Here is a 20,447-nt window from a genome sequence, read left to right as displayed (position 1 = left end):
ATCATCATTTGGCTTTTTTTTTTCTTTCTTTAACAGAGGTAATCATTAATTACAGATATGGTCTTCCTTTGATAACCCTTACTTTGCCATCGAGACAGGAGCGCTGTCGTTTCACAATCAAACCAATGTTAACCACGGTTGGTTCATTCCTCCAGGATATCCGGAATGAGGACAGAGGTATAAAAACTGCAGCTGTCTTCACCCCAGGTATTAATTCACCTTCATTTGTGTCTTACTCCCCCATCTTTTCCTTGATCCCAACCTCCTAAACATTTTATTCTGGTTGTCTGCTATTCCACAGAGGACAAGAAAAGGATTTTTTCCAAAAATTTTGCATCATTCATCATAATGCTTATATTTGACGTTTTCTAATCAAAGTAATACCTACATATGGGGATCATGACAAAAAACACCAGTAGAGGCAATTAGAATCTTAGATCTAAACATGAAAAGCACCACAAAGTTATCTGGTTCAATTTTCTCATTTTTAGAAATGAGGAAATTACCACCTATGGAGATTGTTATTGGCCGAAGATAATTAGAATTTCAGTTCATTGAGAGCATGAGAGGCAAAATTTGAAATAAGGCTCATCTAAGGACCATGATGCAAGTGTTAATTGTTGATATGACCTGCATATTATTTCAATGAAAAATCTGGTAATTATGTGTGGCAGTAGAGCTGTCCAGTAATTTATAAACTAAGACCCAATTTTTGAATCATTAGAAAATAAAATAAGATTTCACTGATTAAAGTCCTTGTCACAGAATCAAAATGCAAACTCCATTATTAATCTTTTCTGTATTTTAACTATATTACAATCTATTTTTGACTAAAAAGTGTTATGGGTCAGAACTTTGAACTTGAAACAAGGTACTAACTGGAATTTAGACAAAGGTTTTCTAGTTCACCATGGTGCTTAACAGTTCCCTAGTTCAGTACATGTACTTAGTACTTAATATAGTTCTACAAGATTCACACCTATAATAAGAGAGCATATAACCTCGGACAAACTCAGCCAAGATACAGAGGCAGAGAAGATAAGAGAACTGGAGGCAGGAGCTCAAGCTCTCGGAGGCAAAGAAACAGAAATTCATTTCCATCTTCGGTCAGGCAGGCTCTCCTCCTGCATTTCTCCACTGAGACCAAGACCGGGGTGAAAGGCTCTCCAGAAAGCTGCCCAGTACCAGGAAGAAGATAATAAAGAATTTGGACTTTAACACCTGGCTATTCTTGTAGTGATTACTCTTATTAAAACAAAGGCTGATTCCAGAGACCCCCAGAAAAACCGAACCAAAGAACATTACAAAAAAGGATATTTGGTCAGGAAATATATAACAGAAGGCAGGGGTAGTGGTTAACTCTTGTAAAATAAATCATTTTTATGTGGATAATAGAAGAAAAATGACCTACCTTGTGAATCAGGAAGACCTGCCTACAAGACATCTTTTCTAAGTTTTCTTAGATTTTTCTCTATATCACTCTCTTCCTTCTAGACAACCATCCCTTCTAACAATTTTTAATGCCAAAAAAAACCAAAACAGAAAACAGAAAAAAATTTCAGGTTACACTTTAATTTGATATAGGTTTGAAAGATCAAACTCCTTTGTGTTGGAAGCTTATACCTGCATTCTCTCTCTCTCTCTCTTTTTTTTTTTTTTTAATTTAATAGCCTTTTATTTATAGGTTATATGTATGGGTAACTTTACAACATTGACAACTGCCAAACCTCTTGTTCCAATTTTTCCCCCTCTTACCCCCCACCCCCTCCCCCAGATGGCAGGATGACCAGTAGATATTAAATGTATTAAAATATAAATTAGATACACAATAAGTATACATGACCAAACCGTGATTTTGCTGTACAAAAAGAATCAATCTCTGAAATATTGTACAATTAGCCTGTGAAGGAAATCAAAAATGCAGGAGGGCATAAATATAGGGATTGGGAATTCAATGTAGTGGTTCTTAGTCATCACCCAGAGTTCTTTTGCTGGGTGTAGCTGGTTCAGTTCATTACTGCTCCATTGGAAATGATTTGGTTGATCTCGTTGCTGAGGATGGCCTGGTCCATCAGAACTGGTCCTCATATAGTATTGTTGTTGAAGTATATAATGCTCTCCTGGTCCTGCTCATTTCACTCAGCATCAGTTCATGTAAGTCTCTCCAGGCCTTTCTGAAATCTTCCTGTTGGTCATTTCTTACAGAACAGTAATATTCCATAATATTCTTATACCACAATTTATTCAGCCATTCTCCAACTGATGGACATCCATTCAGTTTCCAGTTTCTAGCCACTACAAAGAGGGCTGCCACAAACATTCGTGCACATACAAGTCCCTTTCCCTTATTTAATATCTCTTTGGGATATAAGCCCAGTAGTAACACTGCTGGATCAAAGGGTATGCACAGTTTGATAACTTTTTGAGCATAGTTCCAAACTGTTCTCCAGAATGGTTGGATTCGTTCACAACTCCACCAACAATGTATCAGTTATACCTGCATTCTCAAAAGAGGAAATAAAATGTATTGTTGGCCCCTTAAAAGAGCTTTCTTGAGATTTTGCTGCTCAAATAGTATATTAACAGATAAGGTAATGTAATAATATACTCCATAAATCATATTCAAATTATTCCTTTTTTTAGTGAGATCACTTTGAAAGGACTGTTGTAACTCATTTAAATAGAAATATTTTTCAATGTCACTTGCAAAGTCAGATGAAAAGATTAGCATATCAGGATTTTAAGACCACATGGAAAAGGTATCTGCCTTTATATTTAATTTGTGCTTGAAATTAGTATTTTGAGCCTACTGAATTTTTTTTAACCTATCATGAGTTGACAGTTAAGTTGGCAGTTCATGGCTATAGTAATCTCACCTAAAGTAGACAAACAGGAAACCAGGTAGTCCAAAAGAAGGCAGGTGCAGCCTTGACTTACTAAGATCCTTGAGAATAAAACATAGGCAGCAAAGAGGAAGTTGACTAAAATGTTTCAACTTAAAAGTGTCTGCCTTCTGTGACTGCATGCTAATTTTCTTGGTTCTCTATTGTCATTTAATCAAGTGGATTAAATCAATTAAATCAAGCCGGTAGATAATAATTCTGCTAACATTTCTCTAAGCATTACTTTATTTAACAGGTTGGACTTCTGCAGGTGATAGAGATGATGGAGAAACTTCAGAGGATCTTTTTGTTCATTGTTTAATAAAGCTGCTACAGTACATTTGGTTCAGGAAAATCGCTCTACTTTGATGGATTGCATTGTTTTATTACCTAATCTAATCATTTCCCCTTTGGAGGATATCATTCCTATATTATAATTTGACCATTCTTATATTATAATACAGTTTAAAGTTGTAATATGTTCATACTTGAATCCCCTTGTAATTACTCAGATGTTCCAGTATCAATTTATTATTTAATAGATTTAGTGTTATTTTACAAAACTTCTCAATTATAGAATTTTGCTATAAAAGGAAAACAAAGGACATAGTTACATCAAAACAGGAGAAAAAACTCCCTTAGCTTTGTTCAACTCCCGGCATGAACCACATCTGTGCCAATAATGTAGTCACAATATTGTTTAAAAGGTTTAAAATTAAGCAGGTGGGAAAATTTTCATTTTCATCAAGGTAAATAGCACAGTAGGGAAATGGAGTTAAGGATTCTACCTAAGCCTAGATCATCCCCACAACCTTTCCCAGGCAGAAACATCTTTCTTAGCAGTCCCCAGACTACCATATATGTCATTTTCTATTACTGATTATTCGCGCTGGGGCTACTTATTATACATGAGAAGGATTTGCTCTTAGATCTTAGATAGTTCTTGTGGTTAACATTTTTTGGGACAGTATAGGTGTTCTTGGGTCCTGTGGGAACAATCACTGTCTCAAATATGACTGGTTATCCGGTCATAGCCACCCTGCAGGACACTGAACCAGAGTTCTGTGACTGAAACTGGAGTCTGGTCCCTGTGAATGAAACGTGATGAACAGCCCTGGGAAATAAAGAGAGCTAAATTCCTTAATAACACTTTGCCAGAGGACGAGATCATTCCAGGGCACAAAGGGGTATTGTTATGCCAAACTCGGCTTCTTTCTGGGACTTAGTTATGGGAAAGAGCTCCAAAATATTTTGACAATCATTTTGACAATCTGTGTCTCTCCTTTGCATTAGTTCTCCTTGTCTGTCTTTCTTAAGCACAAAATTCATCTGAGGAGACATCCAGTTTGGACAAGGTCAGCAGTGTTGGATTAGATAGGAAAGCAACATTTTCAGTAGCAATTACAAGAGGTAATTAAAAGTGTCACATTCATTTTTTACTTTCTGTGTTCCTGTTGATGGAGAACTTGTAAAAATAATTGTGCTGTCTGGAAAATTAATTTTGTTTTCACTCAAGGAACTGGTTTTTAAAGTCTTTGTCTTCTACAGATGGGAACAGTATTCCAGTTTCAACTCCTATGGAGAGTTTGCTTATGAATGACTTTAAACTGATGATAAATGATATAACATATGATGTTCAGTGTCCTAATAAAGGTAAGAATCCAAAAAGCATCCAGAAATATTCATTTCTGCCTTGAATTTGAGGGGTTTGGAGTAGGAGTGGTTTGGGTTCATCAAATGATCAAGAAGTCTTGGAAGAATCCCTATTTTTAGAATTTTCAGCCAGTTATATATAAAATGGTTTCCAATATTAGCTCCTCTTTGTCCTCCCTCTCCAATCCAATATTCTGTCTCTTCCCCTTTAACTTTGAAAGCCTGGACTTTGACTCTTACCTGCTATTTCCTTTTTTTTTTTTTTTTTTTTTTTTAATAGCCTTTTATTTACAGGATATATGCATGGGTAACTTTACAGCATTAACAATTGCCAAACCTCTTGTTCCAATTTTTCACCTCTTACCCCCCACCCTCTCCCCCAGATGGCAGGATGACCAGTAGATGTTAAATACATTAAAATATAAATTAGATACACAATAAGTATACATGACCAAAACGTTATTTTGCTGTACAAAAAGAATCAGACTCTGAAATATTGTACAATTAGCTTGTGAAGGAAATCAAAAATGCAGGTGTGCATAAATATAGGGATTGGGAATTCAATGTAATGGTTTTTAGTCATCTCCCAGAGTTCTTTTTCTGGGCATAGCTGGTTCAGTTCATTACTGCTCCATTGGAAATGATTTGGTTGATCTCGTTGCTGAGGATGGCCTGGTCCATCAGAACTGGTCATCATATAGTATTGTTGTTGAAGTATATAATGATCTCCTGGTCCTGCTCATTTCACTCAGCATCAGTTCGTGTAAGTCTCTCCAGGCCTTTCTGAAATCATCCTTGTTGGTCATTTCTTTTTTTTAATTTAATAGCCTTTTATTTACAGGATATATGCATGGGTAACTTTACAGCATTAACAATTGCCAAACCTCTTGTTCCAATTTTTCACCTCTTACCCCCCACCCTCTCCCCCAGATGGCAGGATGACCAGTAGATGTTAAATACATTAAAATATAAATTAGATACACAATAAGTATACATGACCAAAACGTTATTTTGCTGTACAAAAAGAATCAGACTCTGAAATATTGTACAATTAGCTTGTGAAGGAAATCAAAAATGCAGGTGTGCATAAATATAGGGATTGGGAATTCAATATAATGGTTTTTAGTCATCTCCCAGAGTTCTTTTTCTGGGCATAGCTGGTTCAGTTCATTACTGCTCCATTGGAAATGATTTGGTTGATCTCGTTGCTGAGGATGGCCTGGTCCATCAGAACTGGTCATCATATAGTATTGTTGTTGAAGTATATAATGATCTCCTGGTCCTGCTCATTTCACTCAGCATCAGTTCGTGTAAGTCTCTCCAGGCCTTTCTGAAATCATCCTTGTTGGTCATTTCTTACAGAACAGTAATATTCCATAATATTCATATACCACAATTTATTCAGCCATTCTCCAACTGATGGACATCCACTCATTTTCCAGTTTCTGGCCACTACAAAGAGGGCTGCCACAAACATTTGTGCACATACAGGTCCCTTTCCCTTCTTTTTAATCTCTTTGGGATATAAACCCAGTAGTAACACTGCTGGATCAAAGTTACCTGCTATTTCCAACAGTAATCCATTTGGGTGGAGATGGTCAGAATTCTCATTTTATTTCCTTCCTCCTCTTTAAATTGCAACTCCGCATTTCTCTAAGGTTTTCTCTTTATCTTGGAACAACCTGTGCTTTCCTTTTTCTGAAAGCTTGTTTGTTTCTGGGCTTAGTGTGTGGTTATATCGATTCTCACATTAAGTAATCTCCTTGAACATTGCCTCCAAATGTTTGTTTTGTGTCTGTGTATAAATACTTGTTAAGTCAACCAAGCAAGTGACTCAACTCATAGCTTTGAGACCATCTCCTGGATGTTGTCACCTCTATTATAATGGAGTACAGCATCCCATTTCTTTGGATTCCTTATCCCACTGTAGCCATCAAAATTATAAATCTCTTTTGTGTATGTGTGTATGAATTTACATTTTGAGGAGGCATTTAAGGTTTTTTTTATTTCTCTTAAAAATGATATATTCAATTTAACAAGCATTTATTAAGCAATGTGATAGATGCCAAAAAGTAAATTGAATATTCCCTATCCATATTTTTAATTTGATCCTCAAATGCCTTTTTATTGCCACATATTCATTATTCTAGTTTTTTGTTGAATAAAGACTTGCTTGGAATAAACAGGATAAAAAAAGTTATCTGTTATCTTCATATTTCTTTTATTTCTGAATACATCTCCCTCTTTCCCCACTTTACTCAGGAAAGTGGTTCTATCACAAAGTATACAAAAGCCTTGTTGGGGAAGGAAGAATGAGAGAGAAAAATTTGGAACACAAGATTTTGTAACAGTGAATGTTGAAAACTATTTTTACATACATTTAGAAAAATAGAATGCTATTAAAAAAACCAACAAAACAAATAATAATAAGAGAAAAAAAATCTAGTTTAGTAAACCAGACAATATACTGTGGCAAGTGAAAGATGAAATGACTGAGGAAAAACTGATTCAATCTTTAAAATGTATTTTTTTAAATTTCTTTTTAAATAATTTCTTTTTTAATTAAAGCTTTTTTTTTTTTTTAAACATATACATAAATGAGAAGAACCAGGAGATCATTGTACACAGCAACAAGATTATATGATGGTCAGTTCTGATGGACATGGCTCTCTTCAACAGTGAGATGATTTATCAGGGGTCCTCAAACTACGGCCTGCGGGCCTGGTGTGGCAGCTGAGGACGTTTATCCCCCTTACCCAGGGCTATGAAGTTTCTTTATTTAAAGGCCCACAAAACAAAGTTTTTGTTTTTACTATAGTCTGGCCCTCCAGCAGTCTGAGGGACAGTGAACTGGCCCCCTATTTAAAAAGTTTGAGGACTCCTGAAATTTTATTTCTGATGATGTTATGATGAAGAGAGCCATCTACACCCAAAGAGAAGAGTGTAGGGACTGAGGGTGGTTCACAACATGACATTTTCACTTTTTTTGTTGTTGTTTGCTTGCATTTTATTTTCTTTCTCATTTTTTCCTTTTTGATCTGATTTTTCTTGTGCAGCAAGATAATTATATAAATATCTATGCATATATTGAATTTAGCATATACTTCTGTCATGTCTAACTTGCCATCTAGGGGAAGGGTGAGAGGGGAGGGAAAACTGGAACACAAAGATTTTGCAAGAGTTAATGTTGAAAAATTATCCACGCATGTTTTGAAAAAAAAAGCTTTAATAAAAAATTTTTTAAAAAAACATGCGTGGATAAATTTTCAATATTGCCCCTTGTAAAACCTTCAATTCCAAATTTTCCCCTCCTACTCCCTAGATGGTAAATAATCCCATATATATATTAAACATGATAAAAATGTTACATTCAATATAAGGCATATTGATTTATTAAGTAATACATGGAAATTACCCATTAATAGGATCAGGGGCAGCTAGATGGTGCAGTAGATAGAGCACCAGCCCTGAAGTCAGGAGGACCTGAATTCAAATTTGATCTCAGATACTTAACAATTCCTAGCTTTGTGACTCTGGGCAAGACATTTAACCCCAATTGCTTCAGGAAAAAAAAATGATCAAATGGAAACAACTAAGATATAACATTAGATAACCTGATATCTAATTGGAGGAAAGATTAGGGACTTTCCAAATTGGATAGGGGTATGTGACTTGCCCAGAAATCACAAAGTTAGTAAATATCTAAGGCTAGATTTGAACTCAGAAAGATGAGTCTTTTTGACTCCAAACCTGGCTCTTAATATTACAAGGGGATTTTCCATTGTTTGGCTGGGGAGAGAGATAATGAGAAGGAGAAAAAGTAAATGCTTTATTCGTTATAAGTGTTTTTCCCCCAGTTAGGGCAAGAGAAAACTTTTGTACATTGGAAAAATTAAACTAAAAAAATGCTTGTTGATTTTAAAAGATTAAATATATATGATTAAAAATGTATATGATGAGTATCCTTGGCATTTAACATTTGAATGAAAAAAATTATTTTACTAAGAAATAAATAAAAATATTTCATTTGTTTTAGGAGATGGGGAAGGGAGGAGATAAAAGAGAAATTATATATATATATATGCAAAATAACCTTAAATACCTGTCCACAAACTGGGACAGGTTAAGCTCACAAGAGCCTGGACTTGTCAGTGTCAGAATGGGACTTGACTGCCTGAACTGGCAGCCTATCAGGTCTGACTTGCTCCTTCCTTGATTGTGATTGCTATTGTGTCTTTTCTCAGAAAAACTGAATAGTGAGCACATGACTGACTTGGATGATATTAAGTCCTTGGTACAGAGACTCTTTACTGCCCTGCATGTGGAGGAGCATCAGGTCAAGAAAGAACGCAGTTTACTAGAGAAAATTGAAGAGCTGAAGGAACAGCTGCAGCCCATGGAGGAGGTTAGTCAATGGGTCATCCAGTAAGGGGCCAGACATCTCTTGGCCATCCTGTCTGGACAGTGAGAGGGATCATTTCAAAGGATCATCGGAATTCATAGAGAAGGCCCTCCCTTATCATGGACTCCATGCAAGAACCAGGAGTCAAGTTTTCTAAAGCTAATCAAAACCGAATATCCAGGGCTTCCTAATAAACTAAATAGTACAAGAAGAAAGTTATCAGAGAAAAATAGTGACTTCAGTTGACTCTTCTGTGATGTTATGGAAGCATAGAGAGCATGCTGGTTCAAGGCCAAAGGAGGATGTGGGCTCAAATCCTTGTTTCTGATATTTGATAGCTATGTGATCATGGGCAAATCAGTTAAATTCTGTGTGCTTCAGTTTCCTCATTTGTAAAATAAGGGCAGTGGACTAAATGACCTCTGAGTTCCCTTCCAGGTCTAGATGTTGGAATTAATCGATTATAAATAAGCATTTATTTTATGTTACATATTTTGTATAATATATTACACAATATATATCATGTTGATATTATGTAATGTTTTATTATAAATAGGCATTAATTTTATATATTTTACTTAATATAATCATACAACTTATTGTGTGATGTTTTATGAATATGGGTTCATTGATGAATATCAATGAATATGGATTTTTAATCCATATGAATAAGGATTTTTAAATATTATATCATATATAATTACATAATATATATTGCATATGATATATATTATATAATGTTTCTCATAAGTAAGCATTTAAAAGCACCATGTCAGGAACCAGCTAACCTTTGACAAGAAGCCTTTTCCAAACTCTCTTAATTCTGTGCCTTTTCTCTGTTGATTTCTTCCTATTTATTCTATATTGTAGCTTGTTTCTACATTGATGTTAGCATGTCTCTCCCCAATAGATTGTAAACTCCTTGAGAATGTTATTGTTCATTCCTTTCATTTCTGATTCTATTTGGAGTTTTCTTAGCAAAAATACTGGAGTAGTTTGCTATTTTCTTCTCTGGCTGATCTTACAAATAAGGAAACTGAGGCAAATAGGATTAAATGACTTGCTCAGGTTCACATTTGAACTCGGGAAGATGAGCCTTCCCAACTACAGGTCCTGCCCTCTAACTACTGCACCAACTAGTGGCTTCTTTGAAACCAGGGATTGTTTTTTACAGTACCTAAAACAAAAGGAGATATTTAATAAAATGTCTAGCAGATGGCACAGTGGGGAGTGCCAAACCCGGAGTCAGGAAGACCAGAGTTCAAATCTAGCCAGACACTTGCTAGCTTTGTGACCTTAAGTTTTAAATCTGTTTCCCTCAACTTTTTCCGCTGTATTTTTTGGGGGAGAAGGAGGATTGAGGCCATTGGGATTAAGGGACTTGCTCAGGATCACACAAGTTTTAAGTGGCTAAGGCTGAATTTGAAGTCAGATCCTCCTGCTCCAAACTTGGTGCTTTATCCACTGTACCGTCTAGTTGCCCATCACTATACAGTCAGGATAATAACATCTCTCTCCCAGGATGGTTGTGAAGGTCAAATGGAATATCTGTAAATTATCTGGCACATAGTAAGCAGTATATAAATGCTAACTGTGACAGTATCATTATAATTATTGTTGTTGTTATTAAGTGCTTTTGACTGGGGATAATAAAGCAAGACAATCCTTGATCTCAAGGAGCTTATAGACTAGTAAATGGTAATACATAAAATAGATTAAATATAGAATATATATATGAAATGAATAGAAAATGATGGGGGTGGGGGAGATTGTAACAACTGGAGGAACCGGAGAAAGTCTCTTAAAGGAGGTGACACCTGAGCTTAGTCACAAAGCAAGATCTGGGTGAGAAAATACAGAATTTCAGGTGGGGGGGGAGGGGCAGTATCAGCATTGGGAAGCCTTTACAATAGAACTTACTATCCATTTAATAAACTTTACCATCTCAAATATTTAGTTTTACTGTAATGCTAAGAACAAAAAGACATGTGACTGCATTTGACCTGATAATCATGTCATTGTTCATATAGGTGTATATATATAAAGAGTAAATATATATATATATATATATATATATATATATATATATATATATACTCTTTAAGTAACAAAAATAATCTCATAGTTGTAGATAAGAGGAATAATTATTTAAGATGCATTGATTGGGGGTAGGTGGAAAGGCGGCACAATCACTCCTTAAAGCCAACACTTTAATGAATCCATTTGGAAATGTTTCATCTGAATAGTCATTCTGGGCTTTCATAAGATCCTAGGTCAGATGCCCGGTGTTCCTTTATATTAGGTTTGTAGCATGATTAAGCTCAGAAACTCTTGAATTTCACCAGAACCAAATTAACATTAAACTGGGAAATGTTATATAAAATAACACAATACAACATAGATAGTATTGTCTGAGTTAATATACTGACCACAGGGATCTATTTTTATTTGAGTTTGATACCCTTGGGGAGGAGTAGCCTCATTGTCAAGGACAGCTTGAATCTTATCTGTCTCAGCCATGCACACTGTGCTAAGTGCTAAGTGCTGAGGATACAAAAAGTAACCAAAGACAGTGCCTGCTGTAAAGGAGCTTCCAGTCTGATAGGCAAGTACCTTCACTTGTCACTTCTTCAGCCAGTCCTCTTCATACAAGTTGGAGAACAGGTATTCCTCTGCACTGGCAGAGGGCATTTCCACACTGAGAGTTCCTTAGAATGTTATTTATTTATTTTTTTGGAATGTTATTTATTCTGAAGTTGTCATTAAGAATTCTTAGCACAAACTCCTTGGACTGTGGGGAAAAAAATATGGGAACCCTATATAAGTACAATCATGGGTCTGGACCAAAAAAGGGTAGATGTTGCAATTATAAGTAGATTAATCAAGTGGTTTTCTTTTTCCTCAGCTGAAAACTAAAATTGCAGTTGGCTCAGAGGCCAAAACCAACAGACTTTTGTGGATAGGACTGGCCCTGATGTCCACTCAGGGTGGAATCCTGGCCTGGCTCACATGGTGGGTGTACTCCTGGGATATCATGGAACCCGTGACTTACTTCATCACTTTTGGCAGCTCCATGACCTTCTTTGCTTATTTTCTCCTCACTCGACAGGTGTGTTTCTAGATAGGATAATGTATGTATGGCCAAGAAAGACTATTCATGTAAATTATCTGAATTTACATGATAGGTCTGTTAATTTTTTGTCCTTTTATGCTTTAAAAGGCAGTGAGCTGGAAAAGTGTACAGAGTGGACTAGGAAGCCTTAGGTTTAAACCTGGCCTTAGGCATTTACTGGCTGTGTGATCGTGGGCAAATAAGTTAACCCGGTGTCTCTGTTTCCTTATGTGCAAAATAGGGATAAGAGCATCTATTTATCAGGATTGCGGTGAGAATCAAATGAAATACTTATAAAGCACTTTACAAAGCTTAAATCCTTAGCCAGTAGTAGTAATAGTAGTAGTAGTAGTAGTAGTAGTAGTAGTAGTAGTAGTAGTAGTAGTTGTTATAGGTAATAGCAGTAGTGGATGTGGTAATGGTAGTAGTAATAGCTATTATTATTTATTATGGTTCTGGTGGTCATAGTAGTAATAATGGTACTAGTAATTATTGTAATTGTGTAGGGAATTTCTACCATTTTAGAAACATAATCAGACTGACTTAGATCTAGAGGTGTCCTAACAGTTGTCTCAGATGTGTAAAAGTTAAATGATCTGCTTTGGGTCACACAGCCAGTTTCAGAATTTGAACCTAGGTCTTCCAGGCTCCCAAGACCTGCATTCTGTCCATTAATCCATGCTGCTTCCCATGTTAGATTAAAAATACCATGTCCCAACACAAATCATTGATTATTCTCTCCTTCTTGGTTGTAATTATTAAGCCAAATATTGGAAGTCAGGGGCACATTAAAATATGGGGATTTTTTTTTTTTTTTAGGATTATTCTTACGTGCTCATTAAGGAAAGACAATTTCTCTACTTCTTCCATAAAAGACTGAAGAAGATGGATTTTGATGTGGAACAATATAACAAGTTAAAAGAAGATCTTAAAGAGGTATCTTTAAAGTTCTATCTATCTGTTATCTCCATTCTCAAAGCTGGATTTGTATTTGTGATAGTTTGCTTCACGATCATCCAGTTATTGGCTTTATACTTGCAAAATTCCTCCCAATTGAAGTTGGGTGTTTTCTCCCCCATTTCAAAAAGATGAATATTGAAGTATGAAATGGAACTCCAAACCAATTTAACCTTCTTCCAGGTTTTTGTCTTAAAATTTTATATTTGTATTTTTAGTTTTCATAGAAATATGAATAGCTCACATTTATATAACACTTTATACTTGTGTTTCCTTATATCATGTGTGCATTTAGAGTTCTATAACTCTTACATAGGATGTTGAGGACCCATTTACTCTCTGGGCTGGTTTACTCGTTCCATTTTGCCCTTTTATTGAGAGAACTGAGTTCTCAGATAAGGACTATCACCATATGGCTGGCTCCATTCTTTCTCAGGATCCTAGGGGTAACTGTTATGCAGGAATACTCTCCCTACTCACTACTAGAGGTCTTGAGCACTGGTGTGCTTCGCTTCATTTATACAAAACCAGCCCCTCATAGTGATGATAACCACTAGATCCTAAATATAATGATCTATTTAAATAAAGTAAAATAAGTATGATTATAAATCACAGGTGCTTACTATAAGCAAATTCAGAAATAATTAATAATCCACTATACGTAGACTTGAGTCACACTTTACTACCAGTGCCCTTAGTGTTTGAGGAATGGGCACATGCTTGCTTAATACAAATGAAGAAATCCCCTATGTTCAGGATTAACTCACAACTGTGGTCTTGTTTGTCATTGGTCCTTTCAGGTGATATGTGAAAGATATCTGCTACTTGCTTTTATACAAACTCTCCTGCTAGGCACATTTTCTTATCTCAAAATCATTAGGAACTGACAAGGTCTTTTAACTCAGTCACCCTTAAAAGGGTGTTGAGGAAGTGTTTGGCTGTTTGTTGGCTAGCAGAGAACTGCAAAACTCATCCAACTAGCTCTTTAAAATTTAGAGTTGAAACAAAAAATTAAGCAAAGCAAATGTACACCATGTAATAAAAAGACAATAAGGAAGAGTTTTTTTTTTTTTTAAACAAATGCATCCTAATCCCAAAATGATAGGGATTGCTCTTCTTGCTATGCGATAAGATTATATTTTTAGACTGTGGTTTCATTGTTGTAGCTCCCAGTGCGTCACGTTCTTCTGCCAACATATTTTAAAATGTAAAAACATAACCTGGGACACAAAGAAATTAACTAGCTATGTCATTTAATGTGTCACAAACAGAATGTGTCAGAGGAATCCAAGTCTCCATACTCAGATGTATTATATCATGTGGCTTTTCCAAACTAATATTAAACCTAAAAGTATGATGAACTCCTTCCCTCCCCTCCTCCCCCCACATGACAGTTTTCAAGTCAAATAAGCAAACATTAAGCACTTTCCATGTGCCACCCACTGTGTTATTTTCAGGATAGTAAAAGAGGACAAATTAAAGAGGGAAAATGGAGGCCTTTAAAAGCTTCCAGGTTTATAGGTTCCTTGGGTTCTGCCAAATAATCAGCAAAATCCCTTGATATCCTTTATAAAAATAATGAATTCAGGATAATTTGGGCATATATTAAAGCAGCCAAGGAAACAAAGTATTCATTCTGACATGCCATTGTCTCCCAGTACAGGGGAAAAACTATTTTGAGTTTGCTCAAGAACCCCTTGAACATGGATATATCCCTTGCACACAACAGATTATTAATGTTTCTCATTCTTTTATTCCATCTTTCTCTTTTACTTTGTTAGGCTGAAGAGTCTCTGCAGCGTCTGCGCCAACCTCTCCACTTGCAGTTACCAATCGAGGAAATTAAACAGAAGAATTAATACCTGCTTTTATTATTTGATGAATGATTATTTAGTTTGTTTTGTGAACTAGATGCTTTATAACTTTCTGTTATTAAAGATTTGAATTTTTTTCAAAAAGGAAGAAATAAATTTTTTTAATTAATGAAGTTTTTCTTGGAAGACAAATATTCTAAATCTTATAATGAGGTTTTGATCTGTATGTTCTAGTGGATGATGAAGGGTCTGTCTGGTATTATACTGGGCAACTTGATGGTTTAGTGCATATATCAGGCCTGAAGTCAGGAAGACTCATTTTCCTGAGATGAAATCCAGCCTCACATATTTATTAGCCATATGACTGTAGGCAACTTATTGAACCCTGTTTGTCTCAGTTTCTATTTGAGCCGGAGGAGAAAATGGCAAATCACTCCAGGATTTTTGCCAAGAAAACTCCAAATGGGGTCATGAAGACTTGGACATGAATTACACAGGTGTTTGGTCAGATAGGATCTAGCCTGGAAAAGACTTCATTTTCCAGATAAGAAAAGAAGTCCCCCAGGATTACTTCAAGATTAATTAGAATGGAAAATAATTACAGTTGAAAAAAAACAATCAAGAAAATATCAATAACTACCACCTATATATACTTTCCCTCCTCCACTTGGGCTTTTCACGTGTTAACATTTGGCTAAAATTGTGTGATTATAAATCTCCTTTAGGAGTCCGCAGTTTCAGGACTTGATGGAATTAGCACAATGTTTTTCACATGTATATATGGAGGCCCTCACCATTTATAAAGTTATAGGGGTGTGTTGGGTGTTCAGGGAGGCCTGATATCTCTGGGGTGAAGGTTTGCTGAGCCCTTTTCAGAGCTGCTCCACTTATCAGTTTAATGCTCATCTGTATAACATGCCCAGCAGCCACATCCTGCTAAAATGCCTTGGTAGACGGGCTAAATCAAGGTGAAGGTAAATGATGGGCTTCAAACCTGTCAGAGAGTAAGGGTGATTTCTACCTCCCAAGTGTGTGGCAGAATGTGTAGATGAGAACAGTTTGTTCCAGTGGTCATTAAGGCAGCTGAAAAAGGCACTGCAGGGTGATTAGAGCTTGGTCAGGCGTTAGAAACGCCAAGGTTATCCACTGGCCTTCATCAGCCATCACTAATCATCCTGACCTTTGTCTTGCCCTTGGACTGATGATTCTAGAAGAGAAAATAAAGCTGAAGACTTTGTGCAACATTCCCCAATGTTGTTATATATGATAATCAACAAAGGGGGAAACAATCATGAATAAAAGGAATAAGTAACCTAAACAGCAAAGGAGAGATGGGGGTAGGCATAGGTAAGCCATAACATATTACCAACAAAGAACTGAGTTATCAAAACTGATGTTAAAAGATACCTCCATCTCTTGATATATCTTGCCTTGCACATGAAACTGAATTTAAATGAGGCAGAGTTATGCACTGCTGTGAATTAGACAAAAGGCAAGACACCATCTCTTCAAGCCTTAGTCTTTATCTGGCACTTTTCTGCGTTTAATATTTCTATCTTTGCCCAGATAATTGGACCATTCACTGCACATCCAAATGCATTTTTAGCATCCTGATTTAAATTACAACTGATGTAAATTGTTCTTTAGACTTCAGTGACCAAAACAAGTAAGATTTTGCTAATTCAAGCATTTATTGATATGTTAAGTATTGGGGATACAAAGGCATAAAAATTTTAACTCTCAAAACATCTCTAAAGATATTTGAAGTCTAATAAGAGAAGACAAAATGAAAACATTTACATACAAACAAGATACATATGAATTGGAGAGAAGAGGGAAGAACTAGAAATTCTATATATGTAAAGATAATAAGAAATTCTAGCCTGTTATTAAAATTAATTTCCAAATAGTAACTGATAGATTTTTTGCGGACCAGACTTGTAATTTCATTGGCATAAGACAATTTCTATCAATTCAGAATTGAAATTTTAAAAGTTACCTAGTCTAAAACATGGACAACTTGCCCTAAATATAGTATTCTGCTGTTTTGAGACCTCATGAAAATGGATGACAATGAATAACTTCTTTCCACACAGGTGGGATCTATAGCCAACTACATTGGAATAAAAATGAAAGGAATCTGTAGAATTACATGATTTTAGTACAAAAGTATCAAATTATTACCCATATAATAAATGTAAACAAAATTTAGGTCTGTCCATATTGCTTTCCAAAACTCAACTCTTATGGCAACTGAGCTTAGGTCACATTGCTCCAAAAAACTATTGAAAATAATCATATTTAAGACAGGATGACAGTACAGTGGTTAAAACATTTAATTTCTCTGAGACAATCAGAATTGTGTAATATTTTTCCCTAAAGCCCCCAAAATTTTTCATGGTCTGTACACCAAGTACAACATTTTGGAGTATTTACCTCTTTGGAACAGAGCCATTGGAGAGTGGTTAAGTCTTACTGTACCTTCGCAGGGAGAGGGGGAGAAAAGGAGGTGGAGAGTTAAGATTGAGAGGCTGCTAGTCACCACCCCAGCATTCCTCTGGAATGAGGACAAGAATCTCACCAACCATTAGATATGAATGGCCACTTAAATAAGTGATCACACTAAATTACCAAATCACTAAAGTAGTGATTTATTTAAAAAGGATTTTTTAAAAAGTCTGAAGAAAATCTTTTGTTACAATAAATTTTAAAGACATCAACTATAATCATCAGGGGTGAGAAGGAATGATGAAAATCCACAAGGTATGTCATTAAATTTATTGACTATTTAGAATCTGAGAATGAAATTTCAATTGTGCAGACACACCTTACTTATATAATCACAAATTTGCTACCCTAAAATATAATCACAGATGAAACAATTTAAAGCAAAATGTTGGTACCACTAGGAATGATGTCATAAATTAAAAGACAGGGTCTTAGCTGCAGTGGCAACAGTATGTAGATGGAGTTATCTTAGACTTAGAAAAATGTAAAATACTGGGCAGCTAAAGGAAAAACATGTACCCAGGCAGAACGATGGTGGTACAGGCTGTGGGCATTGGCTTTAAATCTGGAGAGAGCAGGTATCCATTTATTGGATAATATGTACATAAGCTATAAAAGGGTGGGTAAGAGGTATTGGTGATTATGAAGAAACACCACAGATATTTAAGAATATTTTTAATTTTATAAAACAACTAAAAGTCCCAGAGAAGATACAAGTATTCCCTTTAAACTGAAATGCTAATGGAAAATGATCTGCTGTTTTTATCTTTCACTCAAGCATCTAAAAAAGCTTTAAATGACTTAGAAAACAGATGTTGGTAAAGAAACAAAAATGCTACAAGTACAAATTACAGCTACCTGGATGAAATTAAAGTCAATTACTCATAAACCCTTGGGAAGGAGATTTCCCTAATATTCCCTGAGAATGTTGCCAACATAGTAATTAGCAAATACGATCAAAAATGAATATTTAACAAAAGTACCAATTTTGAGTACTCTGGAATTGTTTTGGAACTGTTACAATTCCCAACTTTAAATTGTGCTGCTGAGCAATGAGTCTGTCCCCAAATGAACATATGATTAAAAAATTCAAAAGGCACTGGGTCCCATATCTCAAGATATTAATTGTATGAAAAGAAAGGAGATGGGACATGGGGAGGAGGAAATCATGCCTCCAAAATGTATGTTTAAAACATGGTAGCTGCCCATATTTTAATTAGACTTTGGAAGGAAGAAGAGCTTTTTGGTCAACATGGAAGCAAAACAAGGGACCTGCTTTTTCCCAATGGCTTTTGGGTCCTTGCAGAAGTCCACTCTGCGATGAGAAACTTTCCTGTTCACCAGTGTGAGAAGTTCTGTAAACTCTAAGGAGGAGCCATATTTTCCCAGCATCTCACAAAAATCTTGAATGTACCAGGAACCATTTACTGTTTCACGGTGAGAAAAATAACCTGGGAAAGAATACAGAAACAAAATGCTCATACTTCAGCACAGCATTTTAGTTTGTCTCAAGTTGATAAAGCTCTCAAGAGGTGTCATTGTGCTTGAATTCGCCTTAACTGCATAAGAGTAAATCAGGAAATCAGAACAGCATCACTTAAATCAAAGGATTTAAAAGGAGCAGGAAGTCAAGAGCTGAGAGGGCCCACTAGTTCCCTAGCCTAAAGTCAGGAAGACCTGAATTCAAGTTGTACCTCAAATATTAGCTGTGAGATCCTGGGTAAGTCACTTAACTTACTTTGTCTCATCTATAAAATGGGTTGTGGTTGGGTCATTTCAGATGCGTCTAAAAATGTAAATTGAAATAAGGAGGATAGGGAGCAACTGTATTTGGGAATTCACAGGTAAGGAAATGCCAGCTCGTAGTGCAGGTTGGCATTTTTTCTCCAACCTTCAATCTTAGAGAATAGCCTAGAAGGCTGAAAGCTTAACAGCCATGAACAGGATCAGGTGTCAGGGGTTTGAGTTGGCACCCAAATTTTCCTGGCTTTGTGGCCAGCTCTCTGACCACTATGCCATGTTGAGAGATACAAATGTCTTAGTAGACAATAATTATCTCTATTTTACAGTTGGGGTTGTTGATCTGGGATCTATGAACTTTTACAAATATATATTTTGTAAGCATTTGGACATCACTGGCTTCTATTGAAATGCTATTTTATTTTGTGCATTTCAAAACAATATTTTGAAAAGTGGCCCAGACGTTCACCAGACCACTAAAGGAGTCCATGACATACATACCCTGTTCTAGAACTCCTGCTCTGGAAATAAGGAGCCAAAAAGAAACATTATTGTCTTGATATAGTTTCCTAAGAGTTTGGCCATAAGAGGTCATCATAATCAGTAGCTGGCAAGCATGTCACTCATGACAACAAAGATGCAGATACAAGTACAAATAAAGATCCTCTCTCCCCCAAACTCCTAATTTTGTAAGCTGATATATCTTCTCACAGTCAAATGATATCTCATTTTAGGACAACTCCCCATATATGTAATGGAGATGACCGCTACTTAGACCCCTAGAGCAGTACTCAATATTTAAAATAGTTTATCTTTTTTTGGCTTAATTTAAAATTAGATGTCTCAAGCTGATTCCACATGTGATTTTTCGAATTATATTTTAGTCTAAATTCTGTGCCAAATTCTATATGTACTGTTTATCAGTACTCTTACAAAGTGATGACTATAACTGGGAGTGTTGCCTCTACTAAGTCGTTACCCACAGCAACATGAGCTGTCTTTATGAGACATAATGGAAAAATATCTTCCTGTAGCCTAGTCTGATGGTGAGGGATCTCAGAAATGAGTGAGAGAGGTTACTCCTCAGGTGCCAAATGTTTAATCTATTACCAATAACATCCTAAAAACCTTTCCAGTGCTTGTATTTCATTTGCCATCCACAAACTGAGTCATCAAACCACGATGTTTTGGTTAGAACTTTAGGAGACCACAGCACCAATTAATTAAGTTTAATTAAAGGCTAAGATTTCTTATTTGGTTTCTGAAGCTCTAATCATACTCTACCAGGGGTCCTCAAACTACGGCCCACGGGCCAGATGCGGCAGCTGAGGACCTTTATCCCCCTCACCCAGGGCTATGAAGGTTCTTTATTTAAAACC

The 20,447-nt window shown here is 35.9% G+C and overlaps 2 protein-coding genes across 4 annotated transcripts in view; one reads left to right on the top strand and one right to left on the bottom strand.

Moving 5' to 3' along the window:
- MCUB (mitochondrial calcium uniporter dominant negative subunit beta) overlaps positions 1–14,989 on the top strand; it is a 54,136-nt gene extending 39,147 nt beyond the window's left edge. The window contains exons 3-8 of the mRNA XM_031942984.1: positions 37–207; positions 4,431–4,535; positions 8,780–8,940; positions 11,843–12,046; positions 12,869–12,985; positions 14,788–14,989. Coding sequence (XP_031798844.1) covers positions 37–207; positions 4,431–4,535; positions 8,780–8,940; positions 11,843–12,046; positions 12,869–12,985; positions 14,788–14,865 — 836 coding nt within the window. The 3' untranslated portion in view covers positions 14,866–14,989. The remainder of the gene's footprint in view (positions 1–36; positions 208–4,430; positions 4,536–8,779; positions 8,941–11,842; positions 12,047–12,868; positions 12,986–14,787) is intronic.
- Positions 14,990–16,481: 1,492 nt separating this feature from the next.
- LOC100930545 (caspase-6) overlaps positions 16,482–20,447 on the bottom strand; it is a 48,476-nt gene continuing 44,510 nt past the window's right edge. For 2 of the 3 annotated variants that reach the window (XM_031942982.1, XM_031942983.1), the window contains exon 7: positions 16,482–18,779. In XM_031942982.1, coding sequence (XP_031798842.1) covers positions 18,541–18,779 — 239 coding nt within the window. In that variant the 3' untranslated portion in view covers positions 16,482–18,540. The remainder of the gene's footprint in view (positions 18,780–20,447) is intronic. The other variant, XM_012551997.3, reaches the window with a different exon arrangement.

Source organism: Sarcophilus harrisii, chromosome 6 (assembly GCF_902635505.1).
Source record: "Sarcophilus harrisii chromosome 6, mSarHar1.11, whole genome shotgun sequence".
NCBI classification, from domain to species: domain Eukaryota; kingdom Metazoa; phylum Chordata; class Mammalia; order Dasyuromorphia; family Dasyuridae; genus Sarcophilus; species Sarcophilus harrisii.
The sequence above is the reverse complement of the archived record's forward strand: the minus strand, read 5'-3'. Positions and strand labels throughout refer to the sequence as shown.